This window comes from Haemaphysalis longicornis, unplaced genomic scaffold, assembly GCF_048455015.1.
Source record: "Haemaphysalis longicornis isolate Haplotype H1 unplaced genomic scaffold, Haemaphysalis longicornis Haplotype H1 scaffold_9, whole genome shotgun sequence".
In the NCBI taxonomy this organism is placed as follows: domain Eukaryota; kingdom Metazoa; phylum Arthropoda; class Arachnida; order Ixodida; family Ixodidae; genus Haemaphysalis; species Haemaphysalis longicornis.
In genome coordinates, this window is record NW_027526460.1 from 30189370 (window position 1) to 30213755 (window position 24386).

At 49.1% G+C, this 24386-nt stretch overlaps 1 protein-coding gene across 1 annotated transcript in view; it reads right to left on the reverse strand.

Moving 5' to 3' along the window:
* Positions 1-19013, reverse strand: part of LOC144152944 (fibroblast growth factor 9-like) — a 96500-nt gene extending 77487 nt beyond the window's left edge. Inside the window, exon 1 of the mRNA XM_077684533.1 lies at positions 18486-19013. Coding sequence (XP_077540659.1) covers positions 18486-18939 — 454 coding nt within the window. The 5' untranslated portion in view covers positions 18940-19013. The remainder of the gene's footprint in view (positions 1-18485) is intronic.
* Between the last annotated feature and the right edge of the window lie 5373 nt (positions 19014-24386).

The following is a 24386-nucleotide window of genomic DNA, read 5'->3' on the forward strand; positions in this document are numbered from 1 at the left end:
GTTGAACTCTGCACGTCTGCAGTAATGCTAAACACGGAGGAGGTCGGGAGGAGCGGCTGCCGCGAGAGCGGAGGAAAAGGTCGATAATCAGTGATTACATCGGTTACGCCTAGTCAGAATAGCGATAATTGTTTATAAGAAGTCAGAAAGCAAAATGGTCTTGTCTCAATGGATTTTTTCAATGCTGATTTAGTTAATGGCGGTAGAGAGAGAGAGAGAGAGAGAGAGAGAGAGAGAGAGAGAGAGAGAGAGAGAGAGAGAGCCTTTAATGAAAGCTGAAGAGGTCAGCCCCACTAACGGTAGGGCTTGCTGCTCCAGATGGGGTGAATACAGTGAGGTGACAGCGAAAAATAGAGAGAAAAAGAAAAATAAAGAGGGAGGGAGAGGGAGAGGGGACATGCACACATATACCAAATGGATATGCTAAGAGGATTCACAGAACCTCTTCTAGCCCTGTTTCCGCAAGAGAAGCAACCAGCGTTTTTGTACCCAGCACTGCCTCGTCACGATTTCGCCAGGGTCCAAGGAAGGATGAGAGTTCTAGAGGACCTCCGCGTCGTAGTCGCACAAGTGCCTTCGATGCTCTTGCCCGCTGACTAGCATATCGCGGGCAGTGGCTTAAAATGTGCCTAATGTTGTTGGTAGTAGATCACACTGTGCGCAATGGCGACTCTACCCAGCCCAGGTTAAACAAGAAGTTTCGGGTGCATGCAACGGTAAGTCGCAGCCGGTGTAGCACGCCTTCAGTGCACTTTGGCAGACCCCGTGGATGCGGGAAATCGCACTGTATAGCATGAAGAGGCGTATAACTGCTCAGAGGATCCTGCCAAGCCGGCAGCGGGAGTTGCCATCCTAGGTAGAACTCAATATGGATAGCCGCTGATACGCGGCCATCAAATTGAACACACTTATGTAGCAGCGCCTTTTCCTCATTCACTTAATGGATACAGAAACAGCCTTTGTAACACTCGGGCTTAACACTAACGACGCAATAGCAAAGAAAAGATGCTGTCCTCTTCTAACATTAGCAGAAACGAACTGTGATGGACGAAGCCAGAACTGGTACCATGACGGGGCCATTTGTCTTGACCAGCCAGTAAAATACCAAAGGCAACTGAAATACAGCGGAGAGTACCCACGTAGCCCGCTATGTGCATTTAAAGAGCGAAACCAACTGTTTTATGGGGACCGCAATAGGCATGGAAGAGTTGGTGAGGAAAAACTGAAGTAGGCAAAAACTTTTGTTACTTGAGGGCTGCGTGGTAGAGGCAGGGAACGTTACATTGTTGTTTGGGTCACAGTAGGTAGCGATAGGCAGAGGCGAGTGCGGCTGGACGCGAACGTTTGCTCGTACCTTGAGATGTTTGCGTAACAGCCGACACGGGCACGACAAAGAAATAATCGGGAAAGCACGTGATAAGATTTGATTTGTGCCCGCCCGAAATGATATCCGCCTTGAAGAAAAAAGATCTCTATTGAAGCTTAGTGGAAGTATACAACGCCTTTCGATTCTCTCCGTAGAGTACGTGCATGCTAGAGAGTTAGTCCGTACTTAAGCGGCGAATAAAGCGTCCGTGCGTTTGTACAGTTTCCCTGCCCACTCCTTTGCACTCGCCCGACTTCATGTCTTCGTTGACCCTTCCACTACCGCTGCGTCCGTTGCTGGCAATCTCGCGGCAACCGCGATGACGAGCTCTTAGTTTCTTTCGGACACAAACGCGCTTTGTCTGTAAAACGTCCTAGTCTTCTATACTCGAAGTAATGTTGTAATCACGAAGTAAAGCTTGTTGGAAGTATTTTTGTACCATACCGCATAATAAAATAACCACGTTGTCAGAAAGGAAACCGAATGTACACAAAAGAAGTAGAAAGAAATCCCGGTCCATCTCCACTAACGTGAAACCTGGGGAGGGAGGATGCATGCAGTGTATAAGTGTATGATGCGGTTTCGAAGTTATGATGAAGTGTACAATGCGGTTTCGACGCTGAGCGCTCGACGTCTTAGGCCTTGGCGTCTAGGCGTTTTTGCCCACGGAGATGAAATCGTTGGGGGTAGAGGCTTTGCTTGAAGCACGAAGCGTTTTAGCGCGAGGCGTTGGAAAACGAGTGTCCCGGTGTGTCCTTTTAGTATGAGTTTTTGCCCATGTAGGTCGACGTTCTGGCGCGAGGTGTTCGAAAACAAGTGTCTCGGTGTGCTATTTTAGCACGCGTTACGTCCTAGCGCGGGGTGTTGGAAAACGAGTGTCCCGGTGTTTTAGTACCGCGTCTACATGAGACGCCGACAGCCCGAGCACCTAAGGTGCTTTGCCCCTGATATGTGTTGGTGGCACACTCGTAGCGTAGTTGTCATGCTAGGTTATGCAAACACCCCTGCTAACCTCTACGACAGGATTATTTCAGGATTCTTAAAAAATCCTGATTGTCTCCTTGAACGATATGGGGGCTTAAAGTTGAACAGCACGTTTGGCAGCCACAGTGTATTTTAGAATTCGTGGCCGTCGTCTCTGCTCGAAGGAATGTCTCTGGTAAGCGCATACCGATGTTGGCATGCATTACGTGACGGTTTATGGCTCAAACGCAGAACATAGATGACTGTTTACTCCACGCTTACTTTTGTTATCTTGCTCTTGTACTTGGGGCACCAGGCTTCCAAAATTTATTCGGTTTTTGCACCCCATGTCGTGTATAAATGAAGTTTTCCGAGGTCCAATGGGTGCGTGTGTCATGAAAAACACTTGTTGACCTAAGCGACGCCTTCAACCACGAGGCGTCAAACACATTACACGAACAAGTCCACAGAGCGTGAGCAGAACATCGACAAGCGGGGGGTCTATGTGTGTCTTGAAAGCCGTCCAGCATCAATGTCCCGAATGCTACAACGGACAGAGCAGTCCTCCATTGGCATGCGGGGGCTTTACCCGCACATTTCACGTCCTAACGCCTGACACGCATGCGTCCGGATAGCGCAACTGTAAAAGGCGCGTATTTTAAATGATGGGTCCACATGGAAGCGACCGAAGACAGGCCAATACTCCAAACGACAGCTGCAGCACACACGGGGTGCGAATAATGGAAGCGTTTACCCCGTGCACGCGTTTTCGCAACGCCCCCAACTCTCTCTCCTCTCCCAATCACAACAGATGAGATCCGTGCGGCTTCCAAAATACCGCTCTCATGGCCCGGCCATAGGTCTTGACCGGGTGAACGACATTGCGAGGCCGCAACGTGCGCGTCTTCGCAGCTTGCGAGAGGCAAAGCACAAAAACACGCGCGACAACGACCTGCCGACAGAAGCGTCGAAGGAAAGCAAACATTGGCTGAGACCTGCCTGCCTGCCCGGGTGGCAACGTACATTTAATCGCCCATGTATCGTTTCAGCATCTCCTTTACAAATCGGCGGCTCGCATATATGCGCAGCCGCGTCTCTCCAGAAGAGGAACGGAGCCCGGCGAATGCTCGGTCATGACGCGCGAAGTCATTTTTTCTCCCGGCCATGACTTATGGGCTTCCCGGCCGTCGATATACGGTGCTGACGACCCGAGGTCGTTTACATCTCATGCATGCGGGTTCGTATCGGCTGTGCGTGTGCGAATACGAGTGTGTGTGAGTGTTTGCGCATGAAAGGGGCCTTGTTTTGATTTAAGTTTACCTCTAGAGCGCGAACTGTGTGATATAGAAGCGGGAAAGAGGGATGACAGTGCGCACGTTGAAAACGTGAATTACCGTGTTATTTTCTGTATGTGCGCTTTTCCAGAAGCAACGGGCTACCACGTTGTGGGCCTTCTCTTCCGTCCCTTTTCCTGCGTCGGGAAGCTGCGGATGCCAGGCGGCGTTTCCACAATGCCGCGGCGAATGCGGAGAAAGCTATAATGGGGCGCCGAGTTTATTGTCTTTTGGAACAATCTGACAGCGTGCACGCGGCCGAGGAACATGCCTGGTGCGGGCAGAGGCAGGAAAAAAGAAAAGAACGGAACAGCCCCGAGGCACGCTGCTCACTTTTCATCGCGCGTTCCGAGGAAGCAGCACCCGGGTAATGTTCGCGGGCAGTTTTCTCTCCTCAACCCTTTAACCCTCCACCCGTTCCGTCTTGTACTTCTTTTTCATCTTTTTTTTCTTTTGAATGTCCGGAAGGTTTTCGTCTTTTTCGCTAAGTTTCTATTTGAGGCGACCGACTCAACGCGTATTTGTTGTAAAACGCTAGTGTGAAATGACGATTTCGACGTGTTTATAAATAATACCGGTCGTAGATGTGAAACATTGTTAACGGTGTTCGAGCTCGCTCTAATATTTTGTGCTTGTACGAGAACTCAAAGCATAAGTTTTATTTTGCTTTTTATTACCTAGGGGGGGGGGGGGGGGGAACTACGCTTGGAATTGTAGACAAAGATAGACATTGACTGAATAACTAAAAACAAGTAAAAACAAACAATCAAAACAAATGCCTCGAGCTGAAAAAAATGTCGTCACATCTTTGCGAGTTCAAATAATTTTGGCTGTTACAACATATGTTTGGCGTTACCTTAGGGGAGCTTATTATCGACACACAGCTTTGTGTTATTTGCTGTCAGTGAAATAATGGTGGTTCTCTCTCACACCAGGACCAAAGCAAGTTATTTCTGATAGAATAGTGTTCATTAAACTCAGTTCTTTGAAGTGAAAATATCATTTCTATTTTGTGAAATTAGCGCACATTATATCACTGTCAATGCTCCATTTTGCGCAAGGCATTTCGCTTCGATTCTAATGATAAATGCTTCAAGCGAACCTTCGCGTGGATCGACACAGCAGTGGACTCTCCAGCTTCAACACTGCCCCGCGTTTTAGTAAGTCGAAAAAAAAACTGACCTTCCGCATTCCTAGGCGGTTCGTGACATCTAAATAAGCTTTTTTCAACACAAATGCGCACAAGAAAAACGTATTTTGGAATATAAGGCTGAATTTATAAACAGCTTTCACGCAACTTCCTACTTGTCGTGCGTGGAGAGGCATCGAGTGTACCACAGTTGTTTGCCCAAAGTGCCTCCGAGGGGCTTTCCTTTTATTCAAAGAATCCAGCACCCTCAAAGATGCCGGCGATAGTGGACGCCGGCCGCCTCCCTTGCGATGTAACGTTGCCGCCCCTGTCCAAGCAGCCCATTTGCAACACCGGACCCCGAGCTTCCGATAAGATGCCGGGGAGTGTGCTCAAAGGCACACGACGCTCCGCTCATGCGACAGATATGGAGCGCCATATAGTACGTTCACGCCGCCCGAGGTGAGATGATAGTATTGACAAGTCCAAAAAGACAGAAATCGATAGAAATTGAAAAAAGATTGGTACACTGCTTTCTTCCTAATGCTTCAACGCATTTGACTCCGAAACGAAATGCATCCCCACCGCCCTCCATCACTTCAACTCGTATCCTCGAACTAAGGATCGAACCGAGTATTTTGCCCGTGTGCCGCGACGAACTGGTTCCACCTTGGGAGCTTTTTTTTATGGGGCGGTGCGTTCTTTATGATATTCTTCTATCAGTCTTAGCCGGCACTGTGACGCTGCGGGTTCGAACTGCCTTCGTTTCGCCGGTGGCGGAAAGAAAGGGTTAACGACCGACGCGCAAGTCAGTCCAGTCGGCTCGAATTCGCCTCGGCGTTGGCGCCGTCCGAACTTCTCGGTTAGGTTGTAATGCAAATACGTGGCAGCTAGGCTATTGTGTCAGACGTCTGACAGGGATAGAGCTTCCTTCGAGACGTTTGTGTTGTAGCTTTGTAAGACAGTTCGACAATGGGGGCGCCCCGCCCCGTTCGTGCAGCTGTTGGTTTTCGGCAAAATGGCCCACGAGGAAAAAGGTCTCTGTTTGCGTTACATGGCATGGCGAGGTTTACGTTGTCTTGCAGGATTTATGCTGTAACTATTGGCATTGCAATTTCTCGTTGCCCATGTGTGTCAGCCTGCGTATGTGGTTCTTTCGCTGCATCCTTCCCCTCTTTTTTTTCTCCCTTTATAGGTCTAGCTCTTGCTATGTCTGTCTGTCTGTCTGTCTGTCTGTCTGTCTGTCTGTCTGTCTGTCTGTCTGTCTGTCTGTCTGTCTGTCTGTCTGTCTGTCTGTCTCGCTCTTTTTCTCTCTCTCACACTGACATCTTGCTCACTCTTTCTGTTTACCAATGCATTTCTCTTGGCGTATATTTTTAGCACGTATTCATATGACTCCATTCGCTTGCTCATCTTTCGAACTTTGTTTTTAGCCCTCCTTCTCGTGCTTTTAGGCGTGCAGTATTGAGAGAGAGAGAGAAAAAAAGCTAACCATAAATGCTCAGAAAGTGAGTTTGAAGAGTTGCGTTTTAAATGCAATTGGGGTCAGCTCAAAACTCGAACGAAATTATCTCGACGGGGTGTGCGAGAGACGTTCGTTTAGTCTACGATAAAATCCAAACGCGAGTTCAAGTGCTAGAAAACAAGTTGCCACACGCGAGCACGGCGGTGAAATCGACCATCGACACCGCGTTAGTTCTTGTCACGCGCATTTAGCGCTCCGCGCACGTTCCCAGAAACGATTATAAAGTCAAATTACGGATGATACGAGAAACGGTTTACAATATAAAGAGCCCATCTCCTAACACGTTCTATATCGTATAGAACGCGCGCACAAGCGTTGAGTTATTCCGCATGGTTAGAGGTATCATCCCCCTTTCGTTATAATTCTGTTTTCCGCGCCTCTTGGTTTTTGCCTGCCCTAGCAGGCGAAAACCAAGGGGCACGCCGATCGAAAGGGGTAACGAAGGCGTCAACGCCTCTTAGACGAGCAAGCTTACTCCACCCATACACCTGAGGTTTATGAGGGCTAAAAAGCAGCCTTGTGTTCAGATGAGGTATGCGCTACGTCATCAAGATGAGCGCTGGGCAACCAATGACAAGAAAGGGAAACGCAATAAAGGGAACAACGCTATCTAGTCATCCTATATAGATGGTGTTAAATAAAGCTGGCCGGCCTACGGTCGGTATGTATACAAGATAAGCACGTTCCCGCAGCCCCCCGCTGTTAAAGTCGCCATTTATAAGACGCGCGATCAATCGCAACACCGATCAGCCCGCCTCTGAACTTCCATTCGGCGAGGAACCGACCCCCCGAATACTATTTCTCTTTGCTTCTTACAGCGATTGAACGTGCAGTTGCCACCGCGCAACTCGACAACACCAGCACACGAAGAACAGCAGCAAACAATGTACAGCGGATACAAAGAAAGCAAGTGCGCCAGAAGCCAATGAACGCTAATGAGCTACCCACTCCAGGCGGATCGACAGCTTGCAGGGCACGGGTGCTGGCGGGTGAAGCGGCCGCGTGGGACGAAGCGCCACGCATGATTAGAGCCGCACGTGCCCACGCGCAGATTTCCCTTCCGCGTTACAGAGTACGTGCGCTTTTATTTTTGCACTCACGAAAGTGGTTGGGTGCAGCGACGTAATAATGAAACATCTTAATGGTTAGTAAGCTAGATTCGTGACCCCTAGCCCGCCAGGAAGTGAGGAGCAAATTTGAATTTTGCCTGGTTGCCATGAGTGCGTAACGTGACATGTGTTTCTCCAGTGCTTCCAGTCACGTGTATGAGCCCGTCTATTATAGTGGACACTTCTAAATAAGCAGAAATGGGCTCTCCCGGTTCTCTTTTTTTTTCTTCGGAAGTTTGCCGTTCAGCATAAGGGAAAACTAAAGTGTACAGATACACTCCGGATTCCCGAAGAAATCAGAGCAGGGGGCCATGATGTGGACCTTGCATCCACGCCATAAATCTGGCGGACGTTCGGGGCGCGGGCCGCAGGAGGCGATGTGCATAAGGCGTATTATATACGCTTCGCAGGGCAGTGCAGCTCCACGCCAAATGCTCTGCTGTAGCCTGGTCAACAGGAGCGGGCCAAAAGGGGCACGTGAAGCTGAACGGGGCATGGTATTGAGGTGGCCAGCACCTCGTCACAGCCGGCGTGAGGGTGACTCTTAGGCGAAGACGTCGGAGCAGGACCTCATCTTGACGAGACAACCCGCCAGGGAGATCTGTACCGCGCGGGGGTATGAGAGCGCGCGCGGTGCGCCGTGGACGTTATTTTTCACTGGCAAGGTGAACACCGCTTCACGAAGTGCAAGAGGAGATGGATATTGCACACGCACGGGAATCTGCAGCCTGCATTGCGGGGTGGCTGTTCCGTTGGCGCCACGACACGCGCCCACGACATGGGTAAGTGTCCACTGTGTTCTGAATTTCTAGCAGAAGTTCGTTGGACGTAAGAGTTTTACGAAGCCCTCGTACAGCTGCCGATGAATCAGCGTGAATTGTACACTGTGGTAAAGCCTGGTTGATTATTAACGATAAGTGAATCACTGATCCGCATAATCGCATTATGCACGCTGCCACTGAGCCACCAGGATATCGCGGTTGTGCAAAATAACAGGGAAAAGAAGTAGGAACGCACTTTTCTTTGTACGATTGCGCTCGTTTTGGAACATGAAAATTAAAAAAATATATATCCGACAAAGCAAAGTTGGGAAACACTAGCGCTGGCCCACGTTCTGACGAGGTGGTTTTTTCGGAAAAAAAGAAAAGGAAACATGTGATGGTTTTCAACCTCGCGACGTGGGCTGCTGCCTACCGTGTCTGTGTGCCGTGCAGAAGCCCCAACAGCTCCGACGCATCGTTGACACCGTGAGTGAGTGGGACAGGCACGGGGCCAACACCACTGAAAGGTACAAGGCCTTGGCGGAGCGTCACCAGCTCAGGCACTGCATCCGCCCTATCCGTCCTTTTAGATCGACTGTACTTAAGAATCGGCAAGAACGAACGCTTTCGGACTTCTAATCGTCCTATCCAAAAACAAAATTCCCGATTCAATGCGGCATCTAAGTTCCCCAAATACACAAACACACACTCAAAAAAGTGAGGAAGAAAATACCAAGCCTGGTCCTGGAAAAGGTGTTGCCTGGGATTAGTATAGCTTCTGCTGTTGGTTTTCACAGGTTCGCCACTAACAAAGACAAGGAATGCAGCTGCAGCCTACAAAGTTGACAGAGCATAGAGAGTGTTCTTTGGTCGGAACGAAATAGAGAGACGGGTGGAGAGAGGAGCAAAACCACGCTAAAACACAGGAGAACAAAACACACAAAGAAAGCAACGCAGCAGGGGCGGCGTTCGCAAGCCCCGAGCTTGACAGTGGCAGCCACCCTAAATCGGTGCAGACGGTCGCAATCAGTGCACTGCGGGGCGGAGGACGAGGCAGTCGCAAGGGAGCAACGCAACAGAAAATTAGGTAAACCAAGGAGAAAGCGAAACGCCGAAAGAAAATAAGGAAAAAACAAGGAAGCAAAGAGCTCCGTGCCGATGCAACGTAGATAACTTCCGAAGGGAGGAGCGATGGCAGACGGAGGAAGGTGATTTATAGGGCGGCGTGGTTGATCGCCCAGACGAGAGGGCACTGGTGCAGAGTGACAGGCCGGTGCCTCAAGCTCGGCTCTGCCTGTTTTCCACCGAGTGATTTAGGAGAAGAGAGAGACCGGCAGGACGCATACGTGAAACGTCAAGCGAAACAGGGGTTCCCCACATTCAAGAGACACTCATTCTGGCGAGCTTGTATGCTCTGATTGCATGTTGGTGAAAGCGCTGAAGTCACCGCTGCATCAGAGCTGCATGGCAAAAAGGGGGCTGATCTAAGGAGACGTGTGGTACTCTAAAACAGACTCTAACTTTGTTATCAAGGTCGAAAACCGAAAAAAAAAAAACAAGGACAACCGAGGGTAGCCGAGCCGATGGGTGTCAGGACGACCCCAAGACTTTTCTCCATTAAACTTAAAAAAAAAAAAACACGTGATTTGTTGTTGTTGTTGAATTCGGTTCCGCTGACATATCTCGTATATATATTATTGCGATTCATGGAAGTAATTTGGGTTTTATTGGTAGGGTAGCAGATTAGTGTTTTTTAATGCCTCATGGAGATTCACAACCGCTAGAATTTGAAGACGGAAAACCTAGCCGCCTACTGTTATTGACATAGGGTTATTTCGGCGTGTTATTCCAGTTAAACTAGGCGAAAGTCGAAAGTAGTGGTAACAGATGCTCATGTGTTGGCCATGTTCTGTTTTTCTTGGAGCTGTATTGTCAGCAATAATAGATTCAATTTGAATTTAAACCTGCTTAAAAATAAAAATAGTTATTTATAATCTTATCATAGACCATAAACTGAAAAAATAGAGACGGTACTATTTCAAAAGTGGACACCCTGGCAAAGAGGGAACAAATTTGAGACTGTGGTGGTTCTCGGCGGCTGGAAGAACAAGAAACTAGACTGCACTTAGAACTACTGCGAGCGCTTCCTCTGCTCTAAAGCAACGAAATCAGGCACATCAACAGCCCTAAAACCTGATTAAGATGGAGTGAGGAAATGCGAGAAGCTCACGCAATTTTTAAGGCTAAACACAAACACACGCACACACACACCAAATTACAACATAGTTTCTTTAATGTGTGCCCGCTCAATTCCAAATCTGATATATTTTTTTTAGTACATGCGAGCTTTTTGTACATTCTTCCTGCCCCAGAACAGTCAGTGTGCCTGAGAAATACAAGCTAAAGCCTAACTGAGCGGTTCCTAGAGCGAACAAAAAAAAAAAAAAAAACTGAGGGACATCATCCGCATACATTGTCGTTAGAGCCACCGGTCGAGCGACACATTCCCTGCAAATGGCGGGCCGTACCAATTTATTACAACGGCAAGGTGAGCGCCACACACTGCGGGTTTTTGTCTACATGCATAGGAACTCCCAGAATCCCCCTCTATTTTCGCCCTGCGCGGTATGGTTGCACTGCGTACGGTGAATACCAAGTGGGTCGCAGGCGACCAGTGGCATCATTTTTCTTCACCCCTTGCTACGGTGACCGAGTTGACGGCAATGCGCCAGGCAGGCGGCTCTGCCCTGTCGCGTGGTGGCCGAGTGTGCCGTACTCGTCGACGCTCCCTTATCGATAGGAAAGCACCGCCTTCTCGCCTTGTCCCCCTTGAGCGACGCCGGAAGGTACGGAATCCTGATGAATCTACCTGCCGCTGCTGTGAAGCCACGGACAGCGCACTGATATAAATGAGTTTTTCGGCTTCACGGTTCCATTTCGGTACGGCGGCACAGTATTCCAAATTCCTTATTTTCTGTCTTGAACGTGGTGGCATAGGCGGAGCGTTTTGTGATACGGCGGAGAAGAGATGCCCGCGAGGTTCAAATTCGATTTACATTGGCGCTCTACGCTCCGGAGCTATACCTAGACTATGAGGTGCGCCACAGTGGATGGCTGCGGAAGAATTCGATAGAGACGCTACGTGTAGGAAAGAGAAATCTAAGCTGAGGTCACGTGACTTTCGGTACCATTCGCATCGATGCCGCCGGCGGTCACTTTTCGAGTTTGATGAGACGTATAAGTCTTTCGCGTTGATAATTTATAAGCCACCCGGTAATATTTAACGTGCGCTGAAATGTGGACACGCGGGCGTCGTTAAAGAGCTTGACCTGGTTGCATCTTGTGAAAGAAGCGGACGCAGCAGTGATTAGCTAAAAATAACTTATTTCGTTGCTACCTCGGGGATCAACAGGGAACGAGGAAGTCAACCGAGGGAATTTTAGATTCGTACTAAGGAGAGCAGTAAGGTTATGAGAGGAAGCGTCAGCATGAAACAAGTCAATAAAAAGAAGACCAAGGAATGAAACTTAAGGCAGAAGGAAGCTTGAAAACAGGAAGAAAAACTTATTTTTCAAAAGTGAAATAAATTAGTATAATCAGTTTGGGAACATTAGGGTCCTTGTTAGGAGCGGAATTGCAATGAGTCATATTTCTTCTAAATGAAAAAAAAGGGAATTGGAAATTCGATATATCATGTATTCAATATTTCCTGCCGTTCTTCGTATTGAAATTCCAGCTAATATCGCAACAAAAGTGCCCTATCGCTCTTTAGGATTTTTTTTTTCTTTTCAGGAATTTCCACCAAAACATCATTCTCGAAATGACTTACCAAGCAGATAAAGTATCAGAACGAGAAAATGCGAAGGGCGAGGGGGGTATGAGCAAAAGATACAGCATCACGCAGGCGCTTGTGCCGAGTTATGGATAATATTCAACTGGGTGGGCTCGACAGTTCTCCGTATCAGGAAAGGTCATCTTTCGTATAGTTCAAGTTTCGCTTCACTCAACAGCGGCAACAACAAACAAATTCAGCCCCGCTCAAGTTTGAATGAAAGTTGAATAGCCGGGCAGCACAGACTAAACGAATTAAACCGATCGTTTGGCGCCTGTGCCAACCTTGGCGATTTACGGCGGAGCAAGACACTCCTGCCCACACACGCGCAGAAGACTGCCTGCCGCGAGGCGAATAATCACCGCGTGCTAACGTTAGCGCTGACGATAAATGAATTTGCGCTGCGTTTATTTACATCTAAGCCCTGGCTTTGCTCCCCTCCCCCCCCCCCCCCCCCTCCTCCCTCACAGCCCCTATGCGTGAACTGGACGCTTTGTATTTTGCGTTCCAGTCAAGCAAGGTTCTTTCGTCGCCTTTTCCCGATCGTCTAGACCTCCGCGAGAGGACGGAGGGAGCGGCGTGCGGGGTTACTGTTTTGGTTCGCCCGTGCCTGCGGTTAAGAAGCGCTGGTATAGTGAGTAGTAAACAGGAACGCACAGATGGTGAACAGTTGGGCTCGTGTGGTGTAACCAGGCAGCCGCGAGATTCCGAAGCGCAGACGCTTCCGCGCTTAAACCGAGGCCACCACGGGAGGCGTGAGGCTTCTGTTAGCCTTCTTCTGGACTGTTGCCATTGGTTCCGCTAGGACGTGTCAATACACAAGCTACATTCCTCAATTTAGATGAGTCGTCTTCTACAGAGAGGCTGCTAGACAGGAGTAAACAATGTCGCGAGTTCATCTCCTCCTCCTTTTTTCTGACTTCTCCCGTGTGCCTTGGTCTAAAGTTGGTTTAGAAGAGTGAGGACAATGACCTGAACCACGGCTGTGCGCGATGAAAATGTAACATACACGTTAGCGAATGACCCATGAGTCACACGAAAAAAAAAAAGGCAATTTCAGGAAGCGAACCATATTTGGCGTAAACGTACTTGCTTTCATTGCTGCTGCCATTGTTATGTAATCGTTAGTCTTGTTATTTGCTTAATAACGTCCGTTTTTTTTTTCTAGTCCACTTCAAGACGACGCAACTGCGTAGATAATATTCCGCTGTGACAGCTGCATTGCGGACCTCATTTCCGGTGCTGCGGCAACCTTTTTCGCCAAGCTTCATACATTCACGACGCGAATATTCAAGGTTGCGGGATACACGCTCACGCGTAAAAGAAGAAAAGACAATGTGGAGCGGAAAACGCGCATTATCAAAGTAACATACATTAGCGGAACTGCCGCGAAAATTCCTATTCAGCATTCACTACTGCGACCGCACCAATGTACCTTTCTGGATACACTATATTCCTTCCTAAAAAAAAAAAAAAAACACAGAAATCAAACGAAGAAATCACAAGAAAACACCTCAGAGCAACGATCACAACGTCTACCGACTGCCATAAAAGAAAACAGCAGAAAAGAACACAAAACAAGTAAAATGACAAGCCAAGCCAAGCCAAGAGATAAGCTAAACGCTTTTCTCCATACAATGAATGTATCCCAAGTAGTTTTCAGTATAGCTCTTCATCTCATTCGACGAGCTAACACCGGAATAAAGCAAAACAGTAGAAAGGTGGGACGGTATAGTTACCCGCCGCGGTGGCTCAGTGGCTAAGGCGTTGCGCTGCTGAGCACGAGGTCGCGGGTTCGATTCCCGGCCGCGGCGGCCGCTTTTCTGATGGAGGCGAAAAGCAAAAACGCCCGTGTGTACGAGATTTCGGCGCACGTTAAAGATTCCCAGGTGGTCAAAATTAATCCGGAGCCCTCCACTACGGCGCGCCTCATCGCCTGCGTTGCGTCGGCGCGTTAAACCCTACAATCAATCAATCAACGGTATAGTTGGGTGTTAACGTAGGAAGGGATTCACTGTGATCTGTTTTTTCTCTCGCAATTACATGGTGCGTAGGGAAATTAACGTGCCTAAGAGGAGCATGGTAATGATACGATAAATTCTAAAATACACAGTAGAATAAAATGACATTCCTATACACTATACCGAGCTTTTAAACGCAGCCGCCCGAAATCCCCCGGTGCACTAATTTAAATTCCAGAGCTGTAAGTTATGCCGTACTCCCGTTTCGGCATACCTTAGCACCTTTCTCGCCAGGTACGTTCCCGTATACATACTTTAAAGGCGCGAATATTTGAAATACGATACAATTCGGCAGCCATTCCTAAATAAACTACATTTGCATGCAAATGTAAATAGTAAAAATAATAACACAACTCTCACGGTTGCTACCTCGTGGAATCGAGTTATGTAAAAGAATCGAGTTATGTAACTAGAATCGAGTTTGTAAAAGCCTCACAGTTGACTCTGTGGAGCTGCCTGATAATTAATGATGCTGGAGGGAAGCGAATAAGACTTCCTCGTTTTTCAAGGCTGCAAGTACGCCTGCATTTGTATACATACTACATATGCCTGAACTTTAAAAAGGTGCGCCTATTCAGAAATCGATGCAGAAAAATTGCGTTACACGCTTGGTGCTGATCGCAGCTGACACATTCCGATCACGGAAGTGCAATCAAGAGCGAGCAATAGAGAGAAGTGGTGCAGGTATATACACCCACTTTGCGCGGTGCCAATCCCAGGCACGGGGGACTCCTTACAGCGAGGCGGAGGGGCTTCTCGGCATCAAAGGGGGATTATGCCGGCTCCCGTCCTACCGCATGTACGACGGCTTGGATGCACAAATGAGAGCGAATCGGCGCCCGGAAGAAAGGCCGTTAAACCTTAGCGTATCGATCACTGATGCCACATCGGGAGACACCTGCCCCTGCCATTCTGCGGGGAAGCTCACGCGAGAGGAAACTCGGCCTCTCTGCCATCGTCGATAAAGGAGTGCGCTATAGCAGAACCGTGCCCAAGGGGGTGGCGGGTCAACGCTCGGGACTGCCAACTCGTTATCGTGAGTAATTTGGAACGTCTTCTCCTCCCACGGCCCTCGCGTCGTCCCGTCGGAACGCGCTGCCACCTTGGTAGGCGCAAGAAATGAGCCACCGTTCACTAACGTGAAATGCTGTGAAGTAACGCCAAGTTACGGTCCGTAATGGGATACGTTTGCTGAAATTTTCCTCCGAACGCGTTTCACAACCCCTAAGAGAGACTTCCTGTTTTCCTTTTTTTTTTACTGTTTTCATTGTTTGCTTCACTTAGAAGCACCCGCCGCGTTGGCTCAGCGGCTAAGGCACAGTGTTGCTGAGCCCAAGGACGCGGGTTCGATTCCCGGACGCAGGTTCGATTCCCGGACGCGGGGGCCCCTTTTCTGGTGGAGGCGAAAAGCGAAAAAGCCCGTGTGTTCGAGATTTCGGCGCACGCAGGTGGTCAAAATTAATCCGGAGTCCTCCACTCCGGCGCGCTTCATCGCCTGAGCAGCGTCGGCGCGTTAAACCTTATAATGAATCAATATTCACTTGGGAGTAAAAGCCACATTGTGCGAGCGTCAAGTAGATATCCCCCGAAATGCTTGTTGGCTGATGCTTAGCACGTAACACACGATATGTATATATATATTGCGTGTTCACGCACATGTATAGGGTAAAAGATGCTTTGGGGCAGAAGAAAGCCCAGGGCGAAGCGTTGCCGCTCTCCCAGCGCGCTGTGTGCACCTTCCATGCTACGCCTCTACAGCGTTGTCCAGGGTCGAAATTCTGGCTGGTCCGGTATTTAACGCCGCCGAATACCACGGGAGGCTGTACTAGGTGGGTTCAACCATGCTAGGTGAGTCTCCCTTGGACACAAACAGCATTTACTCACCAGACAAGGATTTAGCAACTCTTTTTGAGTAGGTTTGCTAAAAACCGCCCAATGATTATACAATCACACTATCGGCCTTCAGGCACTCGATAGGCGTGGCTGCAGATCTTTGGGAGAGCCCTTCGTCCTGCAGTGGACATAACCAGGCTTAAGATAAAGCACGGCTTTTCTGGAGCTGTCTCCACATCAAGCAGTGTACCACGGATTACTTGACATACAAAGGACTTTTTGCACGACAACGTGCGCCGCGATAACGGCGGCTCGGTGAGTTGTGATACGAATCAAGATAAACGGCGTAATCTTGAAGTGGGTGAGCTAAAGTGCTTTCCTACAGTCTCGACCCGCTTGTAGCGGACAGTCGCATTTCTTTCTCCGCATTAGTGAGCACCGCTAGCAGAAATTGTTTTGCCTTGCGGAATAAAAATACCCGTTCCCGTTTCTTGTTTAATCACGGACAAAATGAAAAGAATCGTGCAAATACGACTTTTTCTAGGAAATACTATACAAATGCCTAGAAGGAACGTTGGGGGAACATGAGGAACAATGGGGTCAAATGGTGCCGGCACGATCCTCAGGCTAACCTTGCTTACTCCTTTTGGTCACGCTACTGGGCTTTATGTAAATGACGCCTCATTGGGTTTCCACTCACTGAGCGCACGTGGTTACGGCCGCACAGTGCTGCCACAAAAGAAAGAGAGAGAGAAAAAAAAGCGACCTAGTTTCCACGCCTCGAGCGCTAACCATCAAATTGCGTGTGATGAGTGCTACGGCTGCGTTAAGATCTTTTGGGGCCACCTCGTCTCGGCTTTGCTCGGGAAATGTACAAGGCAGTAAAGCTAAACCAGCTGAATGCAGTTTGTGGGACTGTATTCTGGGGTATGACCCGCCGCGGTGGCTCAGCGGCTAAAGAATTTTGCAGCTAAGCCCAAGGACGCGGGCTGGATTCCCGGCTGCGGCGACCGCTTTTCTGATGGAGGCGAAAAGCGAAAACGCCCGTATGTTCTAGATTTCGGCGCGCGTGAAGAGTATCCCGGCTGGCCAAAATTAATCCGGGGCCCTCCCCTACCGCGCGCCTCATCGCCTGTGCAGCGTCGGCGCGTTAAACCTCATGATCAATCCATATTCTGGGGCATTACCTGTGTTTTCTTCGTCAAGCGAACGCACTGGCGAGAGTCAGTCCGCACGTAAAGTACGAGCCAACCTTGACGACAACACAGCTCTTTATTTTTGTGAGGCTATTTCATCCAGCTGTTTCATTGCAACTTTACCGTTTGAAAGCCAGATACTACTTGGAGTGTAAGTCAACATATGTGTGATGGTACGAACGACGATTGGCAAAGAATTACTACAACTTTAAAATTCCACGGTAGTCCCCAAACAGCCGCCATTAGTGGCACATCAGGCCACTTTTTTCCCACCAAAACGAAAAGAAAATACAACCGTAGTTCTAGGGCAGCCGTTTACGCGTCAAGTTAGAAAAGCTAAAGCAAAATATTAGTCCATGTTTGGCGGATCGTACAACCTGCGAAAGAGGAATTACGATAAAAATTTATATACTACGTGCTTAATTTTGAATGCTTTCTTTTTCCAGAGCAAATTCATCGTTTGTGTTGACCTGGCTCTACCACGGCAAGTGCGCTGCATCGCACAACGCCAAAGTCAGACAGCGCAGCAATAAAAAAAGAGCAACAACAACAACAACAACGAAAAAACACAAATCCGGTTGACATAAACGCTTGTCCATAGGCAAAAGAGGACCGCCGGAGACTGGCTACGTGCAACGATCCCGGGAATGTTCACGGTGATAAAACAGTTGGCGACCTCTGGGCTGGCGGAATCCGCGTGCTTTTTCAGACAGCTGGGAGTCATGACGGAGGTAAGATCGTCAGTCTACGCCAAACTACCGATTTCTCGTCAAATACAAACTTACATTCTGCTGCTGGAATAACACGCGTCTTGAAGTCAGTTCGCCACAAGAGTATTTCGATTTAAAGCTGGAGCACTTGGTTGACTTCGATCCCTGCTCTATATTTTCGTGCGGCTGGATTTCGCGGATGTATTTCGCGGATGTTTGGCGCGCTCACTAGCGCATCTTGGGCCGCCAATTTTAATGTCAAGGCTGCTTTAATACCGAGCTTCGAGGGCAGTAATCTTAGACGAGAAAAATACCACAACAATTAAACTTCCACCAAAAAAGTTCGAGCGAGCAGTTTACGGCAGACGGCATCGACGAACACGCAACCTAATGGCTATGATAAAGAGCGGAAGAGAGGGATGGAAACTTTGATAAGGTTGTCTGAAGTCCAAGAGGCGGAATTTCGGACACAGCTTTGGGTCCTCGCTGTCAACGATTGGCGAGCACTATCGCGCGCTTTCACCGCTATCACCCGCATCACCCACTGTGACAAGTCATGGTCAAAGAGGCAAAAAAGAGAGAGTAAGAAATAATCAAAATGATCACTACCCATCACAGCCGGAGGCCGGAATGTGGCGCTTACCAAGAGCACGCCTCTCAAACACACACACACGCACGCACGCGGGCAGGATGGACGGGCACTGACCGTATCGGTTTCGGTCCTCCCTGGTCCCGTTGACCTTGCCGCTGGCGTGGATGACCAGGTTGTATCCGGTGCGGCAGTAGAGTTGCAGGTAGCGGCTGGTGCCACGCGGGTGCTTGACGGCGTCTCCGCCGCCGTCCGAGGGGTCGTCGGCCACCATAGCGTTCCCCGCACCGTCCTGCTCCTCGGAGGAGCTCTCCTCATCCACAGCGTCCGGCGCACTAACGGCGGCTGCACGCGCCCGTCCGTGTCGCAGACGACGCGGCGGAGGCAAGACCTCCAGCGAGGAGCCGTCGCTCAGGTTGTCGTCGGAGTCTTCGGCGCTGTTGGAGGAGTCCACGTGCGCAGCAGCAGCCGACGGATGCTGCGGAGCCCCGCGCACCCTCGACGCGGCGACGATGAGCAGGGAGAGCATCGCGAGCACCACGACCAGGTTCCGGCATCCCGGCAGCGGCATGCATGATCATCGCGGCACCGCGGAGCACTGCACAACCGGACGGCCTCTCTGCCGGTCCGCTTTTGAAAGCTCCCCGGTTCCCCTTTGCTGCACCCGACGCCTACCCTTTCCCCCGCGCCGACGCGATTGGGCCGCCGCGCTCCAGCGCAACCCTTCTCCTCGACAACGCCGCTTCTCGCGACCACGCTTTCGTCCTCGTCGCCGCTCCCCGGCGTCACGCTAGCCCGGCCGAGGGCTTCACCGCCGAACAGGAAGCCTCCTCATCCGTCGGGACGACCACGAAGTGAGTCACGTGTGTGCGGCCACACCGGTGGCCGCAATCTCCGACGCACGTTTCTCACTCTCGAAGAAGAATTTCCACTTCCCCTCTACCCCCCCCCCCCCCCCCCCAAATTTTCTTATCTGCGACTAAATAAGTGTGGGGAAGCAAAGAAGTCGGTCACTGGGGGTAATCCCTCCATTAATTAGCCTCGCGAGCTCCTCTCGAAGCGTCCTGGAAGTGGACTTTCAACTGTATGGGAAGGTACCGTTAGGTTGTTGTAAAGGGGGCTTACGTGTAAGGCTACGCTGCATCGATGCTCGCAGAACACAGCGCTCTACATTTCTATGAAATCATACACCGTGGAACACGATTAGAGCTTTGGAGACTGCATTTTGTCGTGTTTTAGTTTCAGCGCGTAAGAGTAAAACACCTTCATTTTGTCTAATTTAAAAAAAATCAATTTACATTCAGGTGAATGGTTTTGCAAGCGAGACTGGAAAACCGTAAGAAAAAATGAATTCAGAATGCAAAAATACCTTAAACATCGCAAAATTATATTAAACTCAGGAAGAATACAAATACCGCTAACAAGTTGCTGGTAGCACAATAATTGTAGTATTCCAGCACAATAATTGTAGTATTCCAGCACAATAATTGTAGTATTCAATAATTGTAGTATTCCCTATTCTAGCTACCCCATCTCTTAGAGTAAAGTGTAATCCTGTTGAGAGAGAGAATTTTGAGACGTAATAGCTTGGTAACCTTCAACTACAGGAGACAAATATTCAGACTACAGTGCTGGGCGTTTAGTTTCTCACTGCCATCTGCTATCACGAAAAACCCGCACCATTCGCAGTCCACACACTCTTTCACTTTTATTAAACGTGCGGAGTTGACTGGTTTCCCCGAAGCACACAAAAGAATCCATTGGGGTCATTCAAACACACCCACCGTTCGCGCCTGTTCGCCTCTCGCTTATTGACATTGGTTGACCCACTTCCTCCTCTCATTATTTCTGCACGTTTTGTCACACGCATGTGTAGCTAGACAGGGAAGTCTGTCGGCTCGCGAGGCGCAAGGCTTCGTAATTGCCCGACGAGGCAACGCCGCGATCACTAAACGAAGGGAGAGGGATAAAAAAAAAAAAAATGGAGCTCGCTTGTCCGCACGTGAGCATTTTCTTCCATTTGGGCGGTTACTGAAGTCGGGCTGATAAAGCTCGACACGAAGGGGCGTTGATAGGCAGGCTCGCTCCCTTTTGCTTTGCAGCCGACGTTCGCGTCACGTTAGCAGACGTTGTCAGAAGAGGACCCGGCTCCTGCTCGACGCACTGCACCGCGGTGCTCCCGTGTGCATTTGGCATCGAGTGCGTGCTCCCAGGAGAAGCTCCCGCTATGACTCACGTATGTAACGCTGCGCTTACAACCACGATGCTTGCAGGTTCGTCCAAGAGGATCGGCGGCGTAATGCAGTTGTTATTCACCGAAGTGAGTGGATTACCAATTAGTTTGTTACTCATCCAAATTCCAATTCAGTGGAGTACTTACCGGATAGCTTTCCGGCATATGAAAATACGGAAGGGAACCTCTCGATGCGCACACTCTCTATTCTGTCCTGCCGAAGTAAAAAAAAAAATCGCAATAAGAAGAGTTCTTGTGTGTTGAGGAAGAGTGCAGTTACGCTTTAATACGTCACTTGTGAAGTGTAAATGTCGCATGCTTTCTGCAAAACGCGATACTCACGTTTTCATCTCGGTTGATTACAGCGCACTTTGGGTTCAACATTGGGGCATCTTTCAGGACCTTTCCTGGCCTATTTATTGATATAATTGCGCACAAAGAACAGTGTTGATGTAACTGGAAGAACAGGGCGAATGTTGCAAAAAAATGACCACGCTCATTGCGCGAAATACAGCCAGTAGATGATAACTTTAGACACTCCAGCGTCCACGTTTTGTATGGGATCTGGCAGGCATGTAATTTTACAGCGCAGCCGTTGATGGTACCGTTCTGACTAGTTGTGCCCGTCTCGGAGGTGATTGTGTGAACAGCACCGTCGTTACGGGAGGCAAGAGATCGCGCACAGCTTGAGCAAGACAGAGGAGCGCCGTTGCTGTAGTAACGTGGAGGGACTCAGCTGTGAAATCGCGCAGGATCGAGTTCCGCGACTCCTCGGAAGAGATTCACCGACGAGAAGACACGTGAGCGGAGGCGCGTTCATCACGGCGAGAAGAAATGTTTCTACAGTAATCACGCTAAATTAAGATACACGGGGAATTCTTCGACAAAAGACCGGCAAATATTGCACCGAGAGACAGGAACTTAATGCGGACAACGACAAGTAAAAGTGGTGCAGAAATGCACTGGCTTAGTAGCGTAGAAATAGTCACAGTGACGTAATATCATTTCAATGAAGGCACGTATCTGCAATAAAATATCGAAACGTATCCCCGCATTGAAACGCATTATATTCCTAAAAATAAAATACTGGCTTAATGTCGTCAAAATGTCACCATGGGGTACAAATGGCATCGCTATGTCGTGGCATTATTGTTTAGCTGTGCTAAATTTCCCATTATTGGACTGAGTAATCGCCATCCATTATTTATATTTGTCACCTCAGGCCGGCATTACGCTAATTTCAAGTGAAAAGTAGTAGATGATAGCGGCCGTATAAGAGCTTGATTACGGCCAAGGAACTTTATATCGGTCAGCGATGCCTCTTTTATACGTAATCAGGCTAGGCAAAAATATTGTATAAGCGATAACATAGAGCAGAGTGACGACTTTTCCAGAAAAAGAAAAACATAACAGATAACTTTGACATGACATTACGGAACACGACAAGACCGACTGCTCCCCGCTGCTTTGACCTTGCGCAACTTTGGACTCACAAGCGGCAGACTCCACTCAACAAACCTAACGACACGGATCATGTTTGAAAATGGGCTTTACCGCAAAGCGAACATTTGTTCTGATCACTACTCAAAAATACTAAAGCACTGCATGCCCCAAATCATCAGGTTTTTTAGCAGCTTCGTTGCACAGCCAGTTTCGCAAGGTCGCAATGGCGCATAAACGTTTTTTGTTGTTCTGCGTGAAAGAAAGACCTACAGTGAAGCCAGGGCATTTTTCAACGAAGAGAAATGCTGCCGTAATCGCAGGTTTTCCTGGGCTGAGAGTCACCTTCGTCACGTATTCATATTTTAAAGAAACGAACCTCCAAGAAACGCAAAGAGCACGCTCAAACTCTACCGCTGCTTCCGGTAACCTTAGCTGGAGACGGAAAAAAGTAGAAAAACGGAAAAGCCCGCGACTGTCTTGCAGACACATCAGCGGAAGGAAAGGGAAAAAGAAAAAGGAAAGGGCCGACAGTGACGTGTTTTTGTGTCCCTTCGAGCTTGACAGATGTGCTCATAAATTTTTACGTCAGATAAAAGGAAGAAATAGAATAATACATAATTAAAAAATAGAAAAAAGCAGCGTCGTCGACGTCCCGTTGGCTTTTTTTTTTTTTTGGCTCACCGTGAATGCCAGCTCTTCACTTGTACGGGGTGAAGATTACATAAAATTATATTTCCGTAAAGCATTTGAATAATTCGAGCCACCCCGAGCTGCCGGATAATAATTGTGTAATTTCAATTCAGTTCAGTATATCCATGTGTGCTAAGTTGCATGAGTAATCGAAGCAGTGCTTGGAGCCGTCGCCACTTGGCTGGTACCGGATTCAATAAAGATACCTCTACTTTCAGCAACAAAGAACGAACAAACTAACTGCAGGTCAATGAACGCTCCCCATAATTGATCTCTCAATTTTTCACGGAAGAGTCGAGGACATGTAGGCTATGTGGACAGTTAATCAGCAGCGTGCACTGAAGCAATTACCCAAGACTCGCGACAGTTGACCCGTTCTGTGCATATGACGCAGTTGTGACCAGAAAGGAGGGGGGTGTCAAGAGAATCGTTTTTTTTTTTTTTGTGCCTTGAATTTTAATAGACAACGGACACGAACAACCCACACTGCACCTTAGGGCAGATTCAAATCGTCGGACGTGCTTAAGCTTAGAGGTCATTTTCTCTTACGGAGGCCCCTTTCCTCCTCCTGCATTGAAGACGTGCGGGAATGCCAAGAAAAGATAATTTTCTTCGGCACTTTCTTCACACGCAGCCTCGCGGTGCGGCCACTACCCGTTACTTGGTAAATGGCGGACGTGAAATTCCCGATGAGGAACGTCATCACCTTCGCTCGCCCTATTCATGGGTTACATGCCACCTTCCTGCGCGTTTACTTTCGCACGTAAAACTCTGCGCGTGTAAAGAAAGAAAGCTGTTTGTTTCCCCTTCACCGCCTGCGTTGCCGACGTAGCTTCGCGTGCGAACACGCAACGCGCGAGAGAAAAAAACAACGGTGCCGCAAACAGGCCCCTTGTTGAATATTCACGAGGCGGGCTTCTCTTTTTCTTGTTGCAGTGCCTACGTGAGCGGCCGCTCGTACTAGTCAAGCTGCGGTTAAGAAAAAAACCCGGCAGCAGCTGCAGCGGACGCGAACTAATTCGTCAGAGGTCGAACGCGTCGGGGCCGATCCTTGGTCGCGATCACGTAGGCCACATGCTACAGTGCTGCGATCGACGACGGTCGGTACAATAGCACACTCCTTCCGCAGGTAACGAGGGGGAAATTGCAGGTTACGCCGGGCCCCCCGTAACCACACTAACCCTCTTCTGGCGCCCTTTCCCTTTCACGTCTCCATTGTCCTACTGGCCCAACCGCTTTCCTTTTTCCGATGCCCGTTGTTGTTCTTTTTACGGCTTCGCCGTCTGCTCGTTCTCGATCACCACAGGTGCTCTCTGCGGTCGGAGCGGCTTCGCGTCTGGGCCTTGGAATAGGAGCAAAAAGATCGGCCGCGGCGGAAGCACACGTTCGATCGTGTTACTCGCGCTCTCTCCTATGATGGGCGCCTCAGGCGTTTCCGTGCGGTCAATTCCAGGGCGAAATGTAACAGTCCCTGTTCTCCTTTCTCTGTTCTCTTCTTCCTGTCCAGCATTGCGCCGAGGTGGGGAAACAAGAGCAACAAAGGGGTGCCTACGTGCTCGGCCGACGATGGCGTAATGGTTGCCGCACTGACTAGAGCACCCTTGTACAATGGGCGTCTGTTGCAGGCCCAGCGGTTGGCACCTCCGGGGATC